Source organism: Dipodomys ordii, unplaced genomic scaffold, assembly GCF_000151885.1.
Source record: "Dipodomys ordii isolate 6190 unplaced genomic scaffold, Dord_2.0 Scaffold36, whole genome shotgun sequence".
NCBI classification, from domain to species: Eukaryota; Metazoa; Chordata; class Mammalia; order Rodentia; family Heteromyidae; genus Dipodomys; species Dipodomys ordii.
This window is the reverse complement of record NW_012267252.1, coordinates 16763259-16781235: the sequence shown is the minus strand read 5'-3', so window position 1 is coordinate 16781235 and position 17977 is coordinate 16763259. Positions and strand designations below refer to the sequence as shown.

General features: G+C 44.0%; 1 protein-coding gene across 2 annotated transcripts in view; it reads right to left on the bottom strand.

Annotated features, from left to right (window-relative positions):
* Nucleotides 1-322: 322 nt before the first annotated feature.
* Slc18a2 (solute carrier family 18 (vesicular monoamine transporter), member 2) overlaps nucleotides 323-17977 on the bottom strand; it is a 32355-nt gene continuing 14700 nt past the window's right edge. For both annotated transcript variants that reach the window (XM_013017753.1, XM_013017754.1), the window contains 6 exons: nucleotides 12903-12981; nucleotides 12667-12718; nucleotides 11434-11497; nucleotides 10436-10555; nucleotides 10175-10308; nucleotides 323-2400 (listed from right to left, as the gene is read on the bottom strand). In XM_013017753.1, coding sequence (XP_012873207.1) covers nucleotides 2296-2400; nucleotides 10175-10308; nucleotides 10436-10555; nucleotides 11434-11497; nucleotides 12667-12718; nucleotides 12903-12981 — 554 coding nt within the window. In that variant the 3' untranslated portion in view covers nucleotides 323-2295. The remainder of the gene's footprint in view (nucleotides 2401-10174; nucleotides 10309-10435; nucleotides 10556-11433; nucleotides 11498-12666; nucleotides 12719-12902; nucleotides 12982-17977) is intronic.

Sequence of the window (17977 nt, the reverse complement as noted above, 5' to 3'; positions counted from 1 at the left end):
GCAAGCAAAATAGTTTAAGAAACTAATTAATATCCACAGTCAAAATAATACCTTACGAATTTTATTCCAATAAGAATATTTGGTTTATGAAAAAATACAGGCAGACATAGTGCATTGGCCATAAGATTTATTAAGTAAACTAGCTTAAACATGAATAGGACAGATACACTTAGCAGTCAAATGGAAGCTGGATAGTCATTGCTACCTCATGGTTTTTGTGTCTGTATTATCAAGTACAAGCATAAAAAGCCACCTCTTTTTAAAAAAAATGAATTCAGAGAGCTGTGTATTCTTTGTCCTGATACATACATAACTTCTTAAAACACCTGTTTTCAGAGTCTTATTAACCCAGACATTAGTCATATAAAAGACCTTAACTAAAGGTGTTTGGGTTTTTCCCAGATACAACATATATTTTGCTTCCCAAACAGCTCAGAGGGAACAAAATATATTTTTTCCCTAAGAATCAACAGCAGGTATATCTTTGCCAGTCACTCTTTAAGAAGAAGCTGAAGCCACAAAGGCAAAAATAGGAAGAACCACAAACAAGAGAATCAATTTATAGCACTTGTTTTTAAGGCTTTCCTTTGAAGTAGAACAATGCTACCTTTTTTTTTTTACCCATACAAGGAGCTCCTTCATTGCCACCTTCCAAAGTTGCAGACTTGTATAACTGTCCAATGTTATTGAATACAAAGCCTGTTGCTGTCAAACGCACTGCACTTACACACCAGACTACAGAGCAACTACCACCCACACAAAAGCTTGATAAAACAAAAGAACTGTTGGCTGCTTTCCTAGAGAGTGTAATAGTTAATTTGATTGAAGAATATTCTAAAGTTCTGTGCTTCTTGATGTCCAAGTTAACACAAACACAATTTCAGCTTAGCAAAACTGACATTAGGAAATTTTTGTTCATGATTACACGACCACAGAATCAACAAGCATTTGAAATATAGCCCACACACACACACACATACACACACACACACACACACAATCATCACATTCCAGTCTTATACAAAGTGACGTAGATTGACTGTTCACAAATAGCATTTGCTGGTACACTGAAAATTCATCAATGTTGCCATGCTTAGAAAAGTTACACTACCTTGCACACAGATGATAAGGCAAACATATATTTTTAGATGTTTGGATGTTCTTTTCTCTCTGGGAAAGGCGGTACACATCCTGGCCACCCAATTATCTTTTATCTGTTTTCCTAACATAATTAAAGACAAGTTCATTGATCTGTTTAAAACTTGCCTTCACACACTGGTGTCACTTTCCAGAGGCTAGAAAATAATAGCTGCAAACAATTTCAAAAGTAATAGATCCCTAGAAAAACACTCGGATGACCTGCATAGAAGTCATAGTTAAAAGTTTTATTTTTCAAGATATAGCAGCTACTAGTCTTGTAAGTTTCTTTTTCTAGAACTTGAACTAGGTGTTGATAAGCCTAACCATGCTTAGACAACCTTGACAGTTTAAGGTACAGATGCCCTACATTTTCACTCAATAAGACAAGCATGCGTCTTGAAAACTTGAAGTTCAAAACTACATTAGAGAGCTTTTCCCTACATTTAGAACATTGTTTTTCTCTGGATTTGTGTTCCTTTTTCTCTGGATTTTGTGTTCCTTTCCAACCACATGACATAGAAACATAATGTACCATTTCCTCTCCAGGTGAGTGATTATAGAAAACAAATGCTGGTGAAGATTTATAACTCCAAAAGATGACTAACTCAGTTTCTTGTCTTGCACTTGGGATAACTCAGTTTGACTCAAAAATATATCAGTACTAACTACAAGTTAACACTCTGTCAGTGTTGGTCCTTAACATGCTGTCTTAACATGGTTGTTTTTCAGACTTCTAGTTTCTTGTTGGAAAAGTCTCAGATAATGTGTGCTCTAAACACTCATTACCAATATTCAGAAAAAATAGATTTTTTGTCCAAGTGTTTGTGAATGTAAGTTAAAAAATTATATTTGATTTGGATTCAAATATTTATAGATTTACAATATACCTATTTCGTCAAAATATATTGTATAATATTTAATAAAATCAAATACATAAAATAAAGTTTTCAACACTATTTATACAAACCACTAGAAAAGCCGCTTTTTCTTTATAAGGCTGTTGGCAGTCGTTCATAACCATGGAAAGAAAGAATCACCTTTGGTTGTTTTACTCTTTGCCAGGGATGGATGGTGTGTGACTAAGACAACTCTGTACGAGTCATTTCACTGGAAACACTTCTAATACAGTTAAACACTCGGATGACTTAGAGAGTCTCAGTCACTTTCAGATTCCTCATCATCGCCTAACGGGTAGGACTGGATATTATTCTGGGTGTACATTTTTGTCTTAACTGGGCAGTTGTGATCCATGAGAATAGCCTGGAAGAGAGCAGGGTGCAAGAACATTACTTGTTATGTAATGATAACCACTTTAACCCACTGCTTTTAAGCATTCCTAGTTTTAAAGCTCTGCCATAATCTGCTGTGATCATCCGGTCACTCAGCTCAATCCAGGTGCTCATGATTCCATACTAAGTAAAAATTCCCGGCAACAGGGAATGGCAGAAGTCATCTCAGCAGTATTTTCATTATACCATTACACTCTACACTGGGGAGCCAAGTTAGGTGAGTTAGCTTTGAGAAGAGTTAGAATGTTGTAAATGGAGTCACAGTCTGCCCATACACTTCACGGCAACAGCACACTTCAAAAAGGTGTGTAAAGGGACTCAGTACAAACATGCACCAGCCTGAACTAAAATGCAATCCATTTGTAACCCTGGATCTGCTTCTGATGCCAACCATCAACACAGACCATTCTTATAATGTAAGACCATGTCACTGTCCCCTCATAGGTCATTTTCTGTCCCAACATCCCAGAACACATATTTTTCTGTACATGTATGCTCTAGGTCCTCTCCAGCATCTGGCTGTCCTCTGGCTCAAATGCATGGTTATCTTTTAACAAGCTTCATGCCTTTCTTTGTTGTTATTGAACATTAAAATATAGTGAGACTACAATATATTTTTTTCGAGCATTTAGTCAATCCTTTCAAGTGTCCAGAACCAAACATGTAATCTGATAATACAGCTGCCATTTATCATGCCAGAGATAGGCCAAGCACTTTAGATGTAGTGCTTCAGCTTCACAGTTGCCCTGTGGAGTAGACTGAGAAAGAAGACAGGAGTAAAAGAACTTGACCACAGGACATGCTTCCATCCTCCTCAGAGTCCCAGGAGACTGGCTCCAAGACACACTCTTCATCAAGTCCCTTAAAGCAGTGTATTCACATGTAACTTATGCATATATGTACATCCTCTATACATTTTATTTTTTGTATGTCTGCCTGTATTCAGAGCCTGAGTCTGTCCCTTAGCTTTTTTGCTCAAGGCTAGCACTCTACCACTTGAGACACAGTTCTGCTTCCAGCTGTGTTGGTGGCTAATTGGAGATTTAAATATATATATATATATATATATATGCTGGGCGCTGGTAACTCACGCCTGTAATCCTAGCTACTCAGGAGGCTGAGATCTGACGATCATGGTTCAGAGCCAGCCTGGACAGGAAAGTCCATGAAACTCTTATCTCCAATAAACCACCAGAAAACTGGAAGTGGCACTGTAGCTCAAGTGGTAGAGTGCTAGCCTTGACCTGAAGAGCTGAGGGATAGCACTCGGGCCCAGAGTTCCAAGTCCCATGACTGATTAAAAAAAAAAAATCTCATGGAGTTAATGGCCTATGCTGGCTTCAAACCTTGATCCTCATATTCTCATCCTCCTGAGTAGCTAAGGATTAAGGTGTGAGCCACCAGCACCCAGCCTTTTCTATAATGTATCTCTAGATAACTGACAGTATCCAATACAATCTAAACATGCTATGTAAATAGTTGTCATACTGTTATTTAGGAAACAATGAGCAAAGTACCTGTTGGTACACATTTCTTTTTCTGGATAATTTGTATCCACGTTCAGTTTAATTCACAGATGCAGAACCTATGGATACACAGTGTTGACAGCCCGCTAGAATGGGGCAGAGGAGGCTGAGGCAGCCTCAGAACAGAGTCCACCCTGCCAACACAGGATGGCAGCTGCAGGAGTGCAGACAAGGGCAGTGGAAGGTCATGTGCAACTTGAATTCTCTCCCTCATCAGGTATGTCTCACACCATCCTCCTCCACACAAACTGTTCCCAGTACCTGTCAGCACCATTTGCGGATCTAAAGGGATTTAAATGTTTCTGGTATTGGTCTTGTTGCAATCTACCTTGGTGTCTGTGAGCTGCTTCTCCTGCACATGGGATACACGACTCCACTCAGTACTTAACCTTTATTATTTCCCAGAAAATTCTCAAATGTCCTGAAGAAAAGGACTTCCTAGACCTCTGAGTCAGATTGGCAGCAACGGACTTAACTGTTTCTGATTATGCTGCTTGCTGAGTGAATTGATTCCTGTATTTAATAGAGCCCAATTTCTAAAACTAATTGAAGCAACAGACATTGTACACCTGAGCTGTTTCCCCATGTTACACAAAGGTTTAACCTCCTACTAACTATGATGTTCCCAGATTAGGATCTCACTAAGAAATGTGCCCAAAGAGCACTGTGGGGTGGAGCAGGTTAAAATGAAATTCCAAGTTTCTCCATCATGGGACAGTGCTGTGGGAAGCTTCGAGAAACTGCCGCAGTTACAAAGCAGACTTGTAAGCAGTCATTCAACTAACAGGAGCTTCCAAAACACCTAGTAGGCACCTGTCCATCACTTCTTGTGTCACCAACTGAATTGGTACAAGTGAGAACTGGTCCTCCAAGCTCACAAGTGCATTGCTTACTGAGGATTACGTGCCTGCTAGTTACACAGAGGAGGTGGGGGTTGGGAAGCTTGAAAGATAAAAGGATTTGAACAGCAAATTTGGTGGCAGATGAACAAAGCATGGATGATTTATCAAACACTTAAGTGAAACAGAGACACCAAGCCAGAAGATCACCAGTGATCTGATTACTAGGCAACATAAAACGTCCGCTGGGAAATCCTACCAGAACCAGGCTCTGCAAGACCTACAATGCCAGCTGTGGGCTTTGGCCCTTACTCGGCTCACAGGCAGCAAGATCATTGGAAAAGAATGGCAGTTGATGCCTTCTTTACAATTACCTTCCATCTTTTCACCCATCTGCCATTATACCCTTGTATGTAATCTTCATAAATACCATTGGTCCTAGGGATAGACATGGACTATGAACTCCATAAAAACTGTGCATCAGGGAAGACATTCAGATAGCCTGATTCATTGGCATCACACAGACACAAATGATCAGAATTACCAATACAGCCAAACTGTATTTGTCAGGTAAATGAAATATTATTTAGCCTTTTAAAACCTAGTTTACTGGCTTCAGACCCTGTCCAAAAAGACAATAGTTGTACTTTCTTTTTTCAGGAAGTTGCACATACTAAAATAAATCAGATGTATGTAATATTTCAGAAGTACCCTGAAAAGAGACATGAACAGCATCAAGTGGGTAAGTCGAGTATAGGAGAGACAAGTGCCCGTGGCCCACAGTATGCAGGTAAAATAAATCTGCCCTCCACTCACCAGTGGGAAAGAGGCAAAGCAACCTACAGCTGAAGAGGAAAGGGGAGGGTCTGGCACCTGAGGTGAGCAAAGTTCAGAAACTGAGAGCCCAGGCCCAGCCCCCACTGAATTCCATGCTCCTGTCAGACACAGAGTGGAACTGGAACCTGCAAGGCTGTGAAGACATGTCACCCCACACGAAGCACTGAAGAACCACGAGTTCCATAATGGGTCAGTGAAAGACTAAAGCTTTAAGTGAGTGCTCTAGTTTTAGAGACTTTGAAGGGTTCCAGCCTAAAGCAGAAGATTTATTTTCTTTAGTATGAGTAGAAAAAAACTGATGGCTTTATATCCACTCTAGAAGTGCCCTCCAAGGGGACAAATGTCACCCAACAGAATTTAATATTCAGGGCATATGTGGTCTCATCAGCTTCTGGCTGTCCAGGAACCAAGGTTGTGGCTTAAAAGATCTCACAAAACCATCTGGTAGAAAGAACCTGAAATCTCCAAATCACCTCTGTTCCTGACCTGGCAACAACTAAAAAGCAAGGGTAAGACTAGGTAGTCACTGGTAGCTTACATCTGTAATCCTAGCTGCCCAGAAAGAGGCTGAGATCAAAGCAGTTCAATGACAGCCTGGGCAAGAAAGTCCCTGAGACTCTTATTCCAGTTAATCAACAAAAAGCTGAAAGTAGAGCTGTGACTCCAGTGGTAGAACACCACCAGCTTTGAGAAAAAAAAAAAGGAAAAGCATCCAAACTCTTGAGTTCAAGCCCCAGTACTAGCACGTATACACACACACACACAACTAAAAATACTTTTTAAAATAATTCTTCAGCCTGTAAAGGAAAATCCACACCAAAATGCAACTCTTCTCAACTGGGTTTGTGAGAGTTAATGACTGCCTGTGCATTGGTCTTCTCTCTGAATAGTTTTCCTCAAATGGCAGTGTTGATATTTCTTACACTTGAAGAGGGACTTGAGTAATAAGGATTTGTGTCACCCCCACTCCCACCCCCACCCTACCACCATGCTGCCTTGGTTGATAACACTGATTACAAAGAACAGAGATCCGGTAAACCAAATGGAAGAAAAACTCAAGTGCTCACAAACTAATTCATGATTCTATAACATGTGATCTGTGAGAATAGCATTAATTCTTGCAATACAAAACAGCTTAAGCTTAAACTCCTTTTACCAGGATGCTGCTTAATGAAAGCATTCTTTTCTCAGGATGGATGCCTTCTTCTGGCTCAAATGTCCCTTGCACTTGAGAGCTGCTAATTCTGGACACCAACCCTTGTCTGTGTTGGGCTTTCTCAAGTGAGTGGTAATAAATCCTTTCTCCCCCATGGCACAGCTGTCTTGCTGCATGCCACCTTATCATTAGGTGCTATCGGCTTCCACCCGCTTTCTTCCTGCTCTGCTTGCACAATGAGCAGGCGGCAGCTGCTGGCCACTGCCCTCCAATGTTACTATTATGCCACTCAAATGGCATCCTCCATTATAGGCATCAATTATGGGCAGCGAGACACACATCTCACAATTTTAATGATTTATCTTGCTAGGCCCTTATTAAAGATGGTGGCATTTAACAGTGAAAGTGGCTTTCGGAAAACTGATTCTTATGGCTTTGCCTTTCAGAATTGTCTCTTCCACTTCCTCCAGCATTTTTCAAATGAACTGAACACTGGTTCCGAAGCAGAAAGGGAAGGAGTCCAGAGGCCTGCCTTCTTCCATTTTGCAGAAAACGGTAGTGCCTGGTGGGCCGCACACCCCCGCCCACTGTGCGCCCACCTCATGTATTTCCTCCATCAGCTCAGATAGGCAGTCATGCTGTCACCCACAGACAGATAACACCCCCCACTACATCTGCTGCCTTAACCAGGGACTCCCAGCCAGCAATTCTGGTGCCTGTGTGGGAAAAGGAAGCTCTGACATTGCAAAGAGAAGTCAGGCAGGACATTGGGGTTCTGCTGAGTGAACAGGGTCAGACTGAGCACCAGATAAACTAGGCAGAGTGAGTAGGAAATACTGAAGACAGTAACACGTTTACTGAGCCTGACAGAGGCCAAGCACCCTGATGAAGTCTATCATGTGATCCTCATTGTACTGCTCTGAGATCAGTGCTCTCATTAAGCCATGCAACAGAGGAAAAGACTAAGAACTATATAGACCCTACAAGGGGCGGCCCACAGTGTAGCTGCTCCAGGCCCAAACCAGCCCCTCTCCTTCGTCATGAGTCTGAATAGTCACCCAGGTGACAGAAGCATTTGCAGGTGATTCTGTTTGTCTAGTCAAAAGGAGGTGGAGGTAAACTTCATTCAACCTTAGGCAACTCATTCAACCTTAGGTAGCTCACGTGTCAGCTCTCCTCAGTGCTGTGTTGATAGTGTTCTGGCCCATTGGCCAACGTCCTCCGCTTCTCCAGCCACAGAAAGTAGTTGTGGGAATGGTATAGTGAGGCTATAGTGGAGTGGGAGTGGATAGAGAGAGGCCGGACACAGAAAGTCCCTGAGGAAAGGGAGCTAGAGATGCAGCAAGAGAAAGGAAAGGGGCCACCCCTACCCCAGGACCTCCACGGCACCTGCCCCCTTTCCTAGGGGTCCTATAGGTTGTGACAAACTCTGAGTTTGCTGGTTAAATCTCTTAACTCAAGGCACAAAGCCAAGGCTCAGAACTTGGTGCATTTTTAAGATACAAAGTATGAATTAATGAACCATGGAAAAAATGCTCCCAAATGTAGGCTATGCATAAGCTAACTGGAGGCTGTGCCTTTAATTCCACTTTTGGGAGAAACCATCAGAGTGGTTCAGGAAAATGCCAAATCATGAAGACTCACTCGGTTCAAGTTTCAGAAGGACTGCCAATGTACTTCCAAGAGAATCTTACAGAGGAGCCCCACATGTGTTCAAGAACAGGGAAGTACCCTCTCCCTGTAGCTCCCCCCCCCCCCCCCCCCATCCCTTCCATGGCATTCTCCTTATAGCAGGATGAGCTCGCAGCACCGGTTCTTAAAAAACAGCGCATCACTCCCGGTTTGAGTGGTTACCACAAACACTTAGCTGCTTTGGGTTCCGGAAAGTACGCACCATTGGAAGGGCATTCATTGCCATGGAGAAAAAAAAACCCACTGTTTGAACTTGTTCAAAAGAAGAACCCCACCCGCATTTTACATCTGGCTAGGATTCTGTCATGAAGTTATAGAATAAATGGGTCTCTATGCTCAAGTGTGTATCTCATGTATGTGCTCATATGTGTGCATATACACATACATACATGCCATGATTCTCCACAGGAAAAAACTTCTAAGATCATTACAGAATCTAGCATACAGCAAGGATAAGATATCAGCTATAACAATGTTGTCAGGGGAGGAGAAAAACAAGCAGCACCACAATGGCTGCTCTGGGGAAGCAGAAGAATTATGTTCAATATCAGCCAAAACCAGAGAAAATCAAATTGAATTGCTCTTTTATATGCAGCTGATGAAGAAGCTATCCTGTGTGATGCTAATCTATGTAAAAAATAAATTGTATTCAAATTTATGTATTTACTTCTTGGGGTGAAAAAAATCTCTTTAAGACAATTGTGGCGGATCACACATGTAATCCTATCTTCTCAGGAGCCTGAGACCAGGGAGATTGTGGCTTGAGGTCAACCCAAGGAAGAAGTTTGTGAGACCTCCATCTCAACAGAAAAAAAAAAAAAAAAGATGTGGTGCTATGTACCTGCCATCCCTGCTATTTGGGAAACATAAAATAGGAGGAACATGGTCCAAGGCTGGCCAGTCAAAAAACGAGAGACCATATTTGAACAATGAAGCAAAAAGGTGGTTCAAGTGGTAGAGCATCTGCCTAGTAAGTATAAGGCCTTGAGTTCAAACCCTTAATACAGCTAAACAAAGAAAATAATAACCATAAAAGTAGCTATGCACATGTGGCTCACACCTAAAATCCTAACTATTCAGGAGGCTAAGATCTGTGGTTCAAAGCCAGCCCGGACAGAAAAGTCCATAAGACTCTTTTTTTTTTTTTCAGTCCAGTCGTGGGGCCTGAACTCTGGCCTTGGGTGCTGTCCCTCAGCTCTTCAGGTCAAGGCTAGCACTCTACCACTTGAGCCACAGCGCCACTTCCGGCTTTTTTCTTTTTGCTTATGTGGTGTTAAGGAATTGAACCCAGGGCCTCATGCATGCAAGGCAAGTGCTCTACCACTGAGCCACCTTCCAAGCCCCCATAAGACTCTTATCTCCAATAAACTACTCAGAAAAAGCTGGAAGTGGTGCTGTGGTTCAAGTAGTAGAGCACTAACCTTGAGCAAAAAGAGACTCAGAGACAGTACTCAGGCCCTGAGTTCAAGACCCAGGACCTGCAAAAACAACAACAACAAATAAGAGTAGTATCAATCAAAGAAGTAACTTCCCTGTGTGGTTCAATCTAAAAAGGAATTTTCACCATTTACATTTGGAAGTTTTGCCCCAAAGGAGCAAAAATATATTTTGTAGAGCTAAAACAAGAGGAATCAATCCAGATAGCCATATTTAGATGATCAGGAAATGCTTCATCACACCCTAAATTTTTCTTACCATTTTTTCTTCCTTGGCAGGTGGACTTCGAAGAAAAAAGCAAAGAGGAGCAAAAGCTATATCGATTATCCCGATAATTGTCATGAGCCATGGAAATCCAATGGCCTTCGCGATAGCACCACCAGCAGAAGGACCTTCCAGGAAACAGAGAATTAGACCAAGTGTGTGTTCTTGACCAAAGGATGAAAGTTTCAATCTTTTCAGAACTATTATCTATTCTGTACTGAGGTAAAAAGTCACTTGGAAAGCTAATGTTCTTACCTATAGCATAACCCATACAGAAGGCCACATCCGCAATGGCGTACACACTCCCATAGACGGACACGTGCCGCAGGTCTACGAGGTAGCCCATGATGGGCATCATCGAGGAGTCCACCATCCCTGCAGACAGTCAGGGAACAGAGTATATGCAAACTAACAGAAACCAATGGCTGGCTGCTGGTGGCTTCTGCCTGTAATCTTAGCAACTAGGGAGGCTGAGATTGGAGGATGGAGGTAGCAGTAGCCAGTCTGGGTAAACAAAACTATGAAACTCTTACCTCCAGAAAAACAGCAGAAAAACAGGAAATGGAGGTGAGGTGTAGCTCAAATGGTAGAGTTCTAACCTTAAGTGGAAGAAGCTAAGCAAGACTGCAAGTCCCTGAGTTTAAGCCCCAGTACCGGCAAAAACCAACAAACAAACATGAATTGAATACCAGGGTCAGCTGCTCTGCTAGCTCCCCTCTGCCACTGCTACTTGCAGATCTCCCAGGAGCTTCCAGACAAGAAGAGTCAGTGGATGGATTAAGGTTCTGGGGGTGGAGCCCTGTTAGACGATCATTTCCTCGCTCTGTGCTTTACCTCACCTGGTCCCCACTGTTGTTCCAGTGAGGATACCCAGTCCTGGTTGTCACACCTTGCCATTATCAGGATCCATCCCAGATGCAGGCCACAGGCTGCATGGCGCCCTGGCCCGCTGCCTGACACCATTTTCTCAGCCACTAGGGCCCCCGCAGCAGTCTCATCTGCTTCTCCCCCATCCACACCCCACACAGGCCTCACACTCAGACTATGAGAGTTCCAAGGTAGAAGAAGTGGCCTTTTAAAAAGCACTAGACTTCGGGAGTGAATGGCGAGCATGAGGAAGCAAGTGTCTTTGCGTGTACACTCCACAGGCCATCACTGAGCTACACCACATAGCAACCATCAGATGTCCCCTCACTCCAAAAGAGAAAAAAAAAAAGCAATTTCACATGAGCTCACAGGCTCATGTGACTTACCGATCGCAAAACCAACTCCAAAGTTGGGAGCAATGAGTCCATAGATGTTTTTTGCAAAAGGAATCTGAAAGAGGAAAACAATGTTACAGTAAAACAACAAGTTATCCAATGCTAAATCATCTTGAAAAAGTCTTAAGGATTTGTTTGCTCTGAGGCCTTAGTATGCTTGTTCCCTTCTGAGAAAAACAGGAGTGGGGGAAAGGATGGGTTTTGCCATTCTTATCTTTAAAAGATAAAGGCATGGTATACTTCATGCCTGTAATCCCAGCTACTCAGGAGATAGATTGAGAGAATCATGGTTGCAGGCCAGGCCAGGTAATACAAAATAGTGAGACCCTATCTCAATATACAAGCCTAGTATGGTGATTCACGTCTATAATACCAACTATATGAGAGGCATCAATAGGAGGATCCTGGTTCAAGGCCTTTCTGGGCAAAAATTTAAGACCCTTTCCAAAACAATAAGTAAACAAAAAAAAAGGCATGGCTCAGGTGATACAGCATCTGCCAAACGGGGGTTTGAGTTCAAATCCCAGTACTGTCACACAGAAAAAAAAAAACTTAAGATTTAATTATGTAATAAAACATCTGAAATATTGTCTGACTTCAGTTGCCCTCAAGTGTTTTAGGTGCTGTAATGTTTAACATAGTGGGGAGAGAAAACTTAAAGGTAAATTATGTCATAAAATTATGTCCTAGCTACATACAGTGGATCATGCCTATAATCCTCAGGAGACTGAGGTAAGGAGGACTGCAGTTCTAAGCCAACCCAGTCCCCTGCTCCCCCAGAAAAGTTTATGAGACTCCATGACAACAGAAAAAATCCTCAGTAGCATGCACCTGCACCTGTCACCCCAGCTACAACAGGAAGTGTAAATAGAAAGATAGTCTAGGCCATCCCAGGTAAAAGAGTGAGATGCTGTCTGAAAAATAACCACAGCACAAAGAACCAAAGGAATGACATGCAGTAAAAACACATGTCTAGCAAGTACAGTGCCCCCAAATAAAATCATATAACAAAACATCTTAAATAATGAATGACATAAAAATATTCCCACTGAAGAATATTGTTCACAAGTGTTTACAGTGGTCCTTACAAAATGAGGACAAAATGAAAGACATAAACATCCACAAACTCAACTTGCTATAAAACATTGCTTAGTGAACCTCAACCAAAACAAAATCTGGTCGATACCAGACGGTCCCCACTTGTCAAAAGCCATCTTTACTCACACATAAAATACTAATTCCAACAACTGTCATTCCCAGCAGAGCACAAAGCCACCTGTCCAAAGACAAATAATGCACATCAATAAATACACACTTAGAATGTTTTTCCCCAATCCCAACTTTCAATGGAAATCAAGACGATGACTTGCAACAGCAAAGGCAGAAACATTTTGAACTTCTTCAGAAAATCACATCATTATTGGAATAGAGCAATGAATGCGGTTTTCATCTCATCTTACCTTCCCATTTTGTGTGCCAGTATCCCAAAAATATTGGTTCCAATGAGATAAGAGATACTCGCTGGCAAGAAAGCCACGCCTGTGAATTTATGAAAAGGACACCTTATCAGTTCTGATAGCAGTCACACGTCAGAAAAACTAATAATCATAGACACTGCACAGTTGATTCCAGCAGATGAAATGAAGGCCTAGGCCTGCACCCAAACAGCTAATATCCGGTGGCTGCCACCTCCATCCACATGGCTTATCCAGCCCAGAAAGCTGCTGAGCCATCCTCAAAATGAAAACCATTTCTCTATCAGCAGCTGCATCTCGTCTCCATCTCTGTCTGGTGGCAGCTTTACATGTGGACCAATGGGGGCAGCCTGATATCTATGTATGTGTCCCCATCCTCTTTGCAGTTCTGCGTGACAAGTCAGACACAGTCATTGAGAGAATTACAGGAAACAGATAAGCAAAAAGAAAACAGTCAAAATTATCCAAACCCCATGACTCAGACAGCTCAAATGATTTTACTCTTTCTTGAAATCTGATAATAAGGGACCTTTGGTGTCGGCAGGTATATAGTTCCCAATAGACCACCACACATACTCAAGATACAGAGTTTAAACTACTGACAATAATGAGCTGTGCGATGCATATTCTTGGTCACATAATAATCCATGAATAAGGTAAGCTTGGAGGCCAGATTTCTTTGCCCATAAGCAGTCAAAGCTGCTTTGTCTGCACTGTTCCTGAGGACTTCAAGAGATGAGTTCTATGAACAAAAATCCCAAACTAAATCCTTCTAGCCCAGGGAATTCTGGGAAATAATAATGAAGAGCAATCTTATTTCATGTGCCAGGGACTCATTTCTACCACACTTAGCAATAGGCAGTGGTCAAATAATTGTTCGGTGTAATCTCATTTAGCAAACATTTATGGGGGGCCTATGCCCAACCCAACGCCAGCCTGCAGCAGAGACAAATGACAACATGGCTCTCTAGTCACCACAGAAAGTGTCTGAAGGGAAGAATTAGATGGTGTTTGGACAGCAGTGTGGTCTTGTTAAGGATATAACAAAGCAACACAGGCACTGCAGGGGAATCCTGGATGGCAACTGCCCAGAATCCCCAGAAGCCGGGCACCTGTGGCTCACACCTGTAATCCTTAACTACTGGGGAGGCTGAGAGCTAAGGATCATGGTTCTAGGCCAGCCCGTGCAGGAAAGTCCGTGAGACTCCTATCTCCAATAAACCACCAGAAAACAGGAAGTGGCACTGTGGCTCAGGTGGTAGAGTGCTCGCCTTGAACTGAAGAGCTCAGAGACAGTACCCAGGCCCAGAGTTCAAGCCCCACAACCAACAAAAAGAAAGAAAGCAGCTGCCACTCCTCCAGCCCATCGCTGGGGCGTGAACTCTGGGGACCCGCGCTTCCAGTATTTGAAGATCTGGGTTTTCTAGATAAACTGGAACTCTGGACTCTTGCATGGAATCTGATTTTAAATGTTGATAATTTACTTAAAAAAAAGAAACACACACACACACAAATGCTGTGCAGGCCAACATGTATCGGCCAACCAAAAACAAAGTCCGCCTGAAGGTTTGAATGTGGCACACGGTCACACTGTCAAAGCCCCCAGTCAGTTCTAGTCAAAGGCAGTGGTCCCCAGAGCAGCCACAAAGGCCTACCCAGCCCCTCCCCCATTGAGTTGTGACTCCAGGGGCAAAGCCTGGGATGTGGCTGCAAAGCCAACGCCTTCAGTGAGGACACAACAAGCTCTGGCAGGAGCCACCACGAAGCTCCATCTTCCCTGCCGGCGAATGAGATGCCAGGCTCACAAGCGAGCCCCAGGTGCACAGTGACCTTATTTTCCAGGGACAGCAAGGGGTCGATGGCGACAGAGTCCATCCCTAGGTTCTCAAACCAAAAGCAAGCAGTGGATTGGGAGCCTGAAATAAGAAGTTCACTTCAACTTCAACTTGCCCTCTGAAGCCTGAAGGGATCACTTCAACCTCCAAAAGCCCTACAAGAATTCACGCACTGGGAAGTGGCACTGTGGCTCAAGCGGTAGAGCGCAAGCCTTCAGCTAAAAGCTCAGGGACAGCGACCAGACCAAGAGTTCAAGCCCCACAACCAACCAAAAAAAAAAAATTCACACACTTGTCCCACACGCCTTACAGGACTAGAGAGTCAAATTGTACCATAGGCCCTGGGTGAACAGCTCTTCCAGTCCCATTTCAGTCATTTCATGCATTCTTCCTATCTGGAACTGAGAGCCCTCACCTTGGCCCATACAAGAGAAGGTCACCTTGCTTTTGCTCTGAGTCCCAGGGCTGGCTCCCTGACTCTTTTGGACAGCTCTAACTATGGGACACCAAGCCCTCAACTCTCCCCTGACACTTTCACCCACAGTCCTAGTTTACATCCAGAGCCGTTAGAACAGCACAAGACTGCCCCATACCCAGTCTGGCCTGCCAGGGCCATTGCTCCCAGTGATGGTTCCCATCAAGTTCAACTTATTTACCTTCAAAATAGGATGCCTAGAGCGGACCCAGCCCCACCTCCCTTCAGCATTATCAGCTGGCCAATAAGCATCTGAGGAAGGAAAGGAGGACTGACTGCATCCTTCAGGGCTGGCTCCACAAGGGGTCCTCAGTCACCCAGCTCCTCATTCTCTCACCCCACCTGTGCCAGCCTCTCTGCAGTCCCCTTGCAATAATACCCCCATTAGGAGCTTGTAGCACACAGACCCGCTCTTGCTCTAGCCCCCTACCTCATCTTCACGGGAAGTTCTAACTGCAGAACAGGACTCTGCCTGTCGCCTCTGAAGAAACTGCACCATGTGCCTTTCAGACCATTATCTCTGCCCCCCTGGGCATCTTTTGAGTCTGCCGCACATTAGCTGGCTTTATCCCTCCCACATTTCTATCTGTTGTGAAAGTAACAAGAATGAATTCTTGTGGAGTCAGCTCCCACCAAATCTCACTGAATTAGTTCTGGGGAACAGACCTTTTTCTGGTTCTTTTGGTCCACTTGTCTTAAATGAGAAAATGAGAAGAAGAAAATACCACTTGCCTAGGTTGCTCTGGTCCAAGGATGGCAGTCTACTTGTCTTCTGGTATCCTCCGCTAGCACAGGAAAGCTCATGAAATCACAGCTGGCTAGGAACAGAAAGCCCTCTGCCTGGCAGACCAGTGTCTTTCCCTCCATTCCATTCTATCTCACCATACTGCACTTAAGACAAATGGGCCAGAAGGAAGAGTCTGGCTCCATTCTTCTCTGCAGCCTGTCCCCCAGGGCCTATGCTTTCCTTTGGGCTTCATCCTGAACTCAGCCCCTAAGCATCCAGATTGCCCAAGGGAGGTCATTTGATCTAGAACTTGAGGTAAAAGGAAAAAATTATTAATGGATTCTCTCTGGACTCATAACTCCGTCCTCCCAACCAGGTGGCAAAGGAAGAATTTGGGGTCACACTCACAAGGGTAGAGGTGGGCTATCATCTCTTCCTCTCTTAGAAACTGGCTCAACCACAGTGATGTGTGTCACATGTGCAACGTGTGTCACCCAGCTAAACAGACTATTTAGCTCTGCTTCCTGATCTTTCTCCACAGAAGATGGGGAGGTCCAGAGGCAGAATGAGTTCTGAGACTCCCAAACAGCCAGAGCTGGCCTCTGCCACGGGGTCCTTTGTACTGCCCTGCACAACCTGAGGTGACCTCAGGCATAGGGACCTATAGAATCTGTAGGCCCCAGCCCCCTTCCATGGGGACTCAGAAACAGGTAAGAAAGGCAATTCTCTTAAGGGAAGGCAAGCCTGCCTCCAAGGCAACGCACTGAAGCCAGCGCAGGTGCAGCACAGCTCGGGAATTCGGGCAAGCCAGAGGCCTACAAGATGATCTCCACTGACATCCAGCCTCTGCTATCTCAGTCCTGCGGCCTGGGGCTCCTGGTTGACCTTAAAGACTTAATAGAGAAAGCCTCAGGCTCTGTCTGGAGAAGATGGGGGAGCAGAGCAGCTTAATGCTCTGCACACAGCCAGGACACATTCAATTAGGATCCTAAGTCAGTTAAGTGGAGACATCCGAGCAGCTCTGCAGGTGAGAGCGTGCACGAAGCAAATGCAAGGAGCTGGGCTGCACGCTGCAGACCACACTTGCACAGATGGAGCCTTGAAAACACCCGAGACCCAAGGCACCAAGGACCAGAGGGAAAGAGAAGCTGGGTAATGACCTATGAGGGACTGTTCCTGTCTTCTATGAAGGTGCTCCTGCACACCGTTAGAAGCAAGCATCCCTCTCCCACCAAGCCCCATGCTTGCGTTAGAAGCCACTGAGGTTCAGAGGTTCTTCTTCCTTCCCAACTTCCAGGAAGGTCAGAACTGCATTTTCTGCCTAAGAAATGGCCTCAGTTTATCTTCCAGAATCCTTCCTCCTCCCCCGAATAAAGCTTGCTATTTGGGGCTTATTTGGGGTTTTACTTTTCACCATAACTCACATCTTATGAAAATCATGCTTTGCAGGGTGCAGTTTGGTGGGTTTTAGTATAGTCACAAGATTGTGCAATCATTTCCACTACCGGAACCCAGAAGATTATCATCACCACAAAAACTATCATATCCATCTCTGCCCCACCCTGTACTCCAGGCCTCTGACACTTTTTAAGGATTGTTTAGTAAAAGAACCTCATCTTCAGTAACTACCAAAAGCTAGAAGAAGAGGTGTGGCTTAAGTGGTAGAGCACTAGCCATTAACAGAAAAGGCCAAATGAAAGTATAAGCCTTGAGATTAAGCCCCAATACTGCAACTAAAAAACAAAAACAAAAACCTGGAGCTAACCCAGATGTGAAAGAGTAGGGACTGGCTGAAAGTGTATGACATGACTTTAAAATACAACAATATGCAGGCATTAGAAGGAATGATGGGGTGCCGGGCACTGGTGGCTCACGCCTGTAATCCTAGCTACTCAGGAGGCTGAGATCTGAGGATCGCGGTTCAAAGCCAGCCCGGACAGGAGAGACCGTGAGACTCCTATCTCCAATAAACCACCAGAAAACCGGAAGTGGCGCTGTACCTCAAGTGGTAGAGCACTCGCCT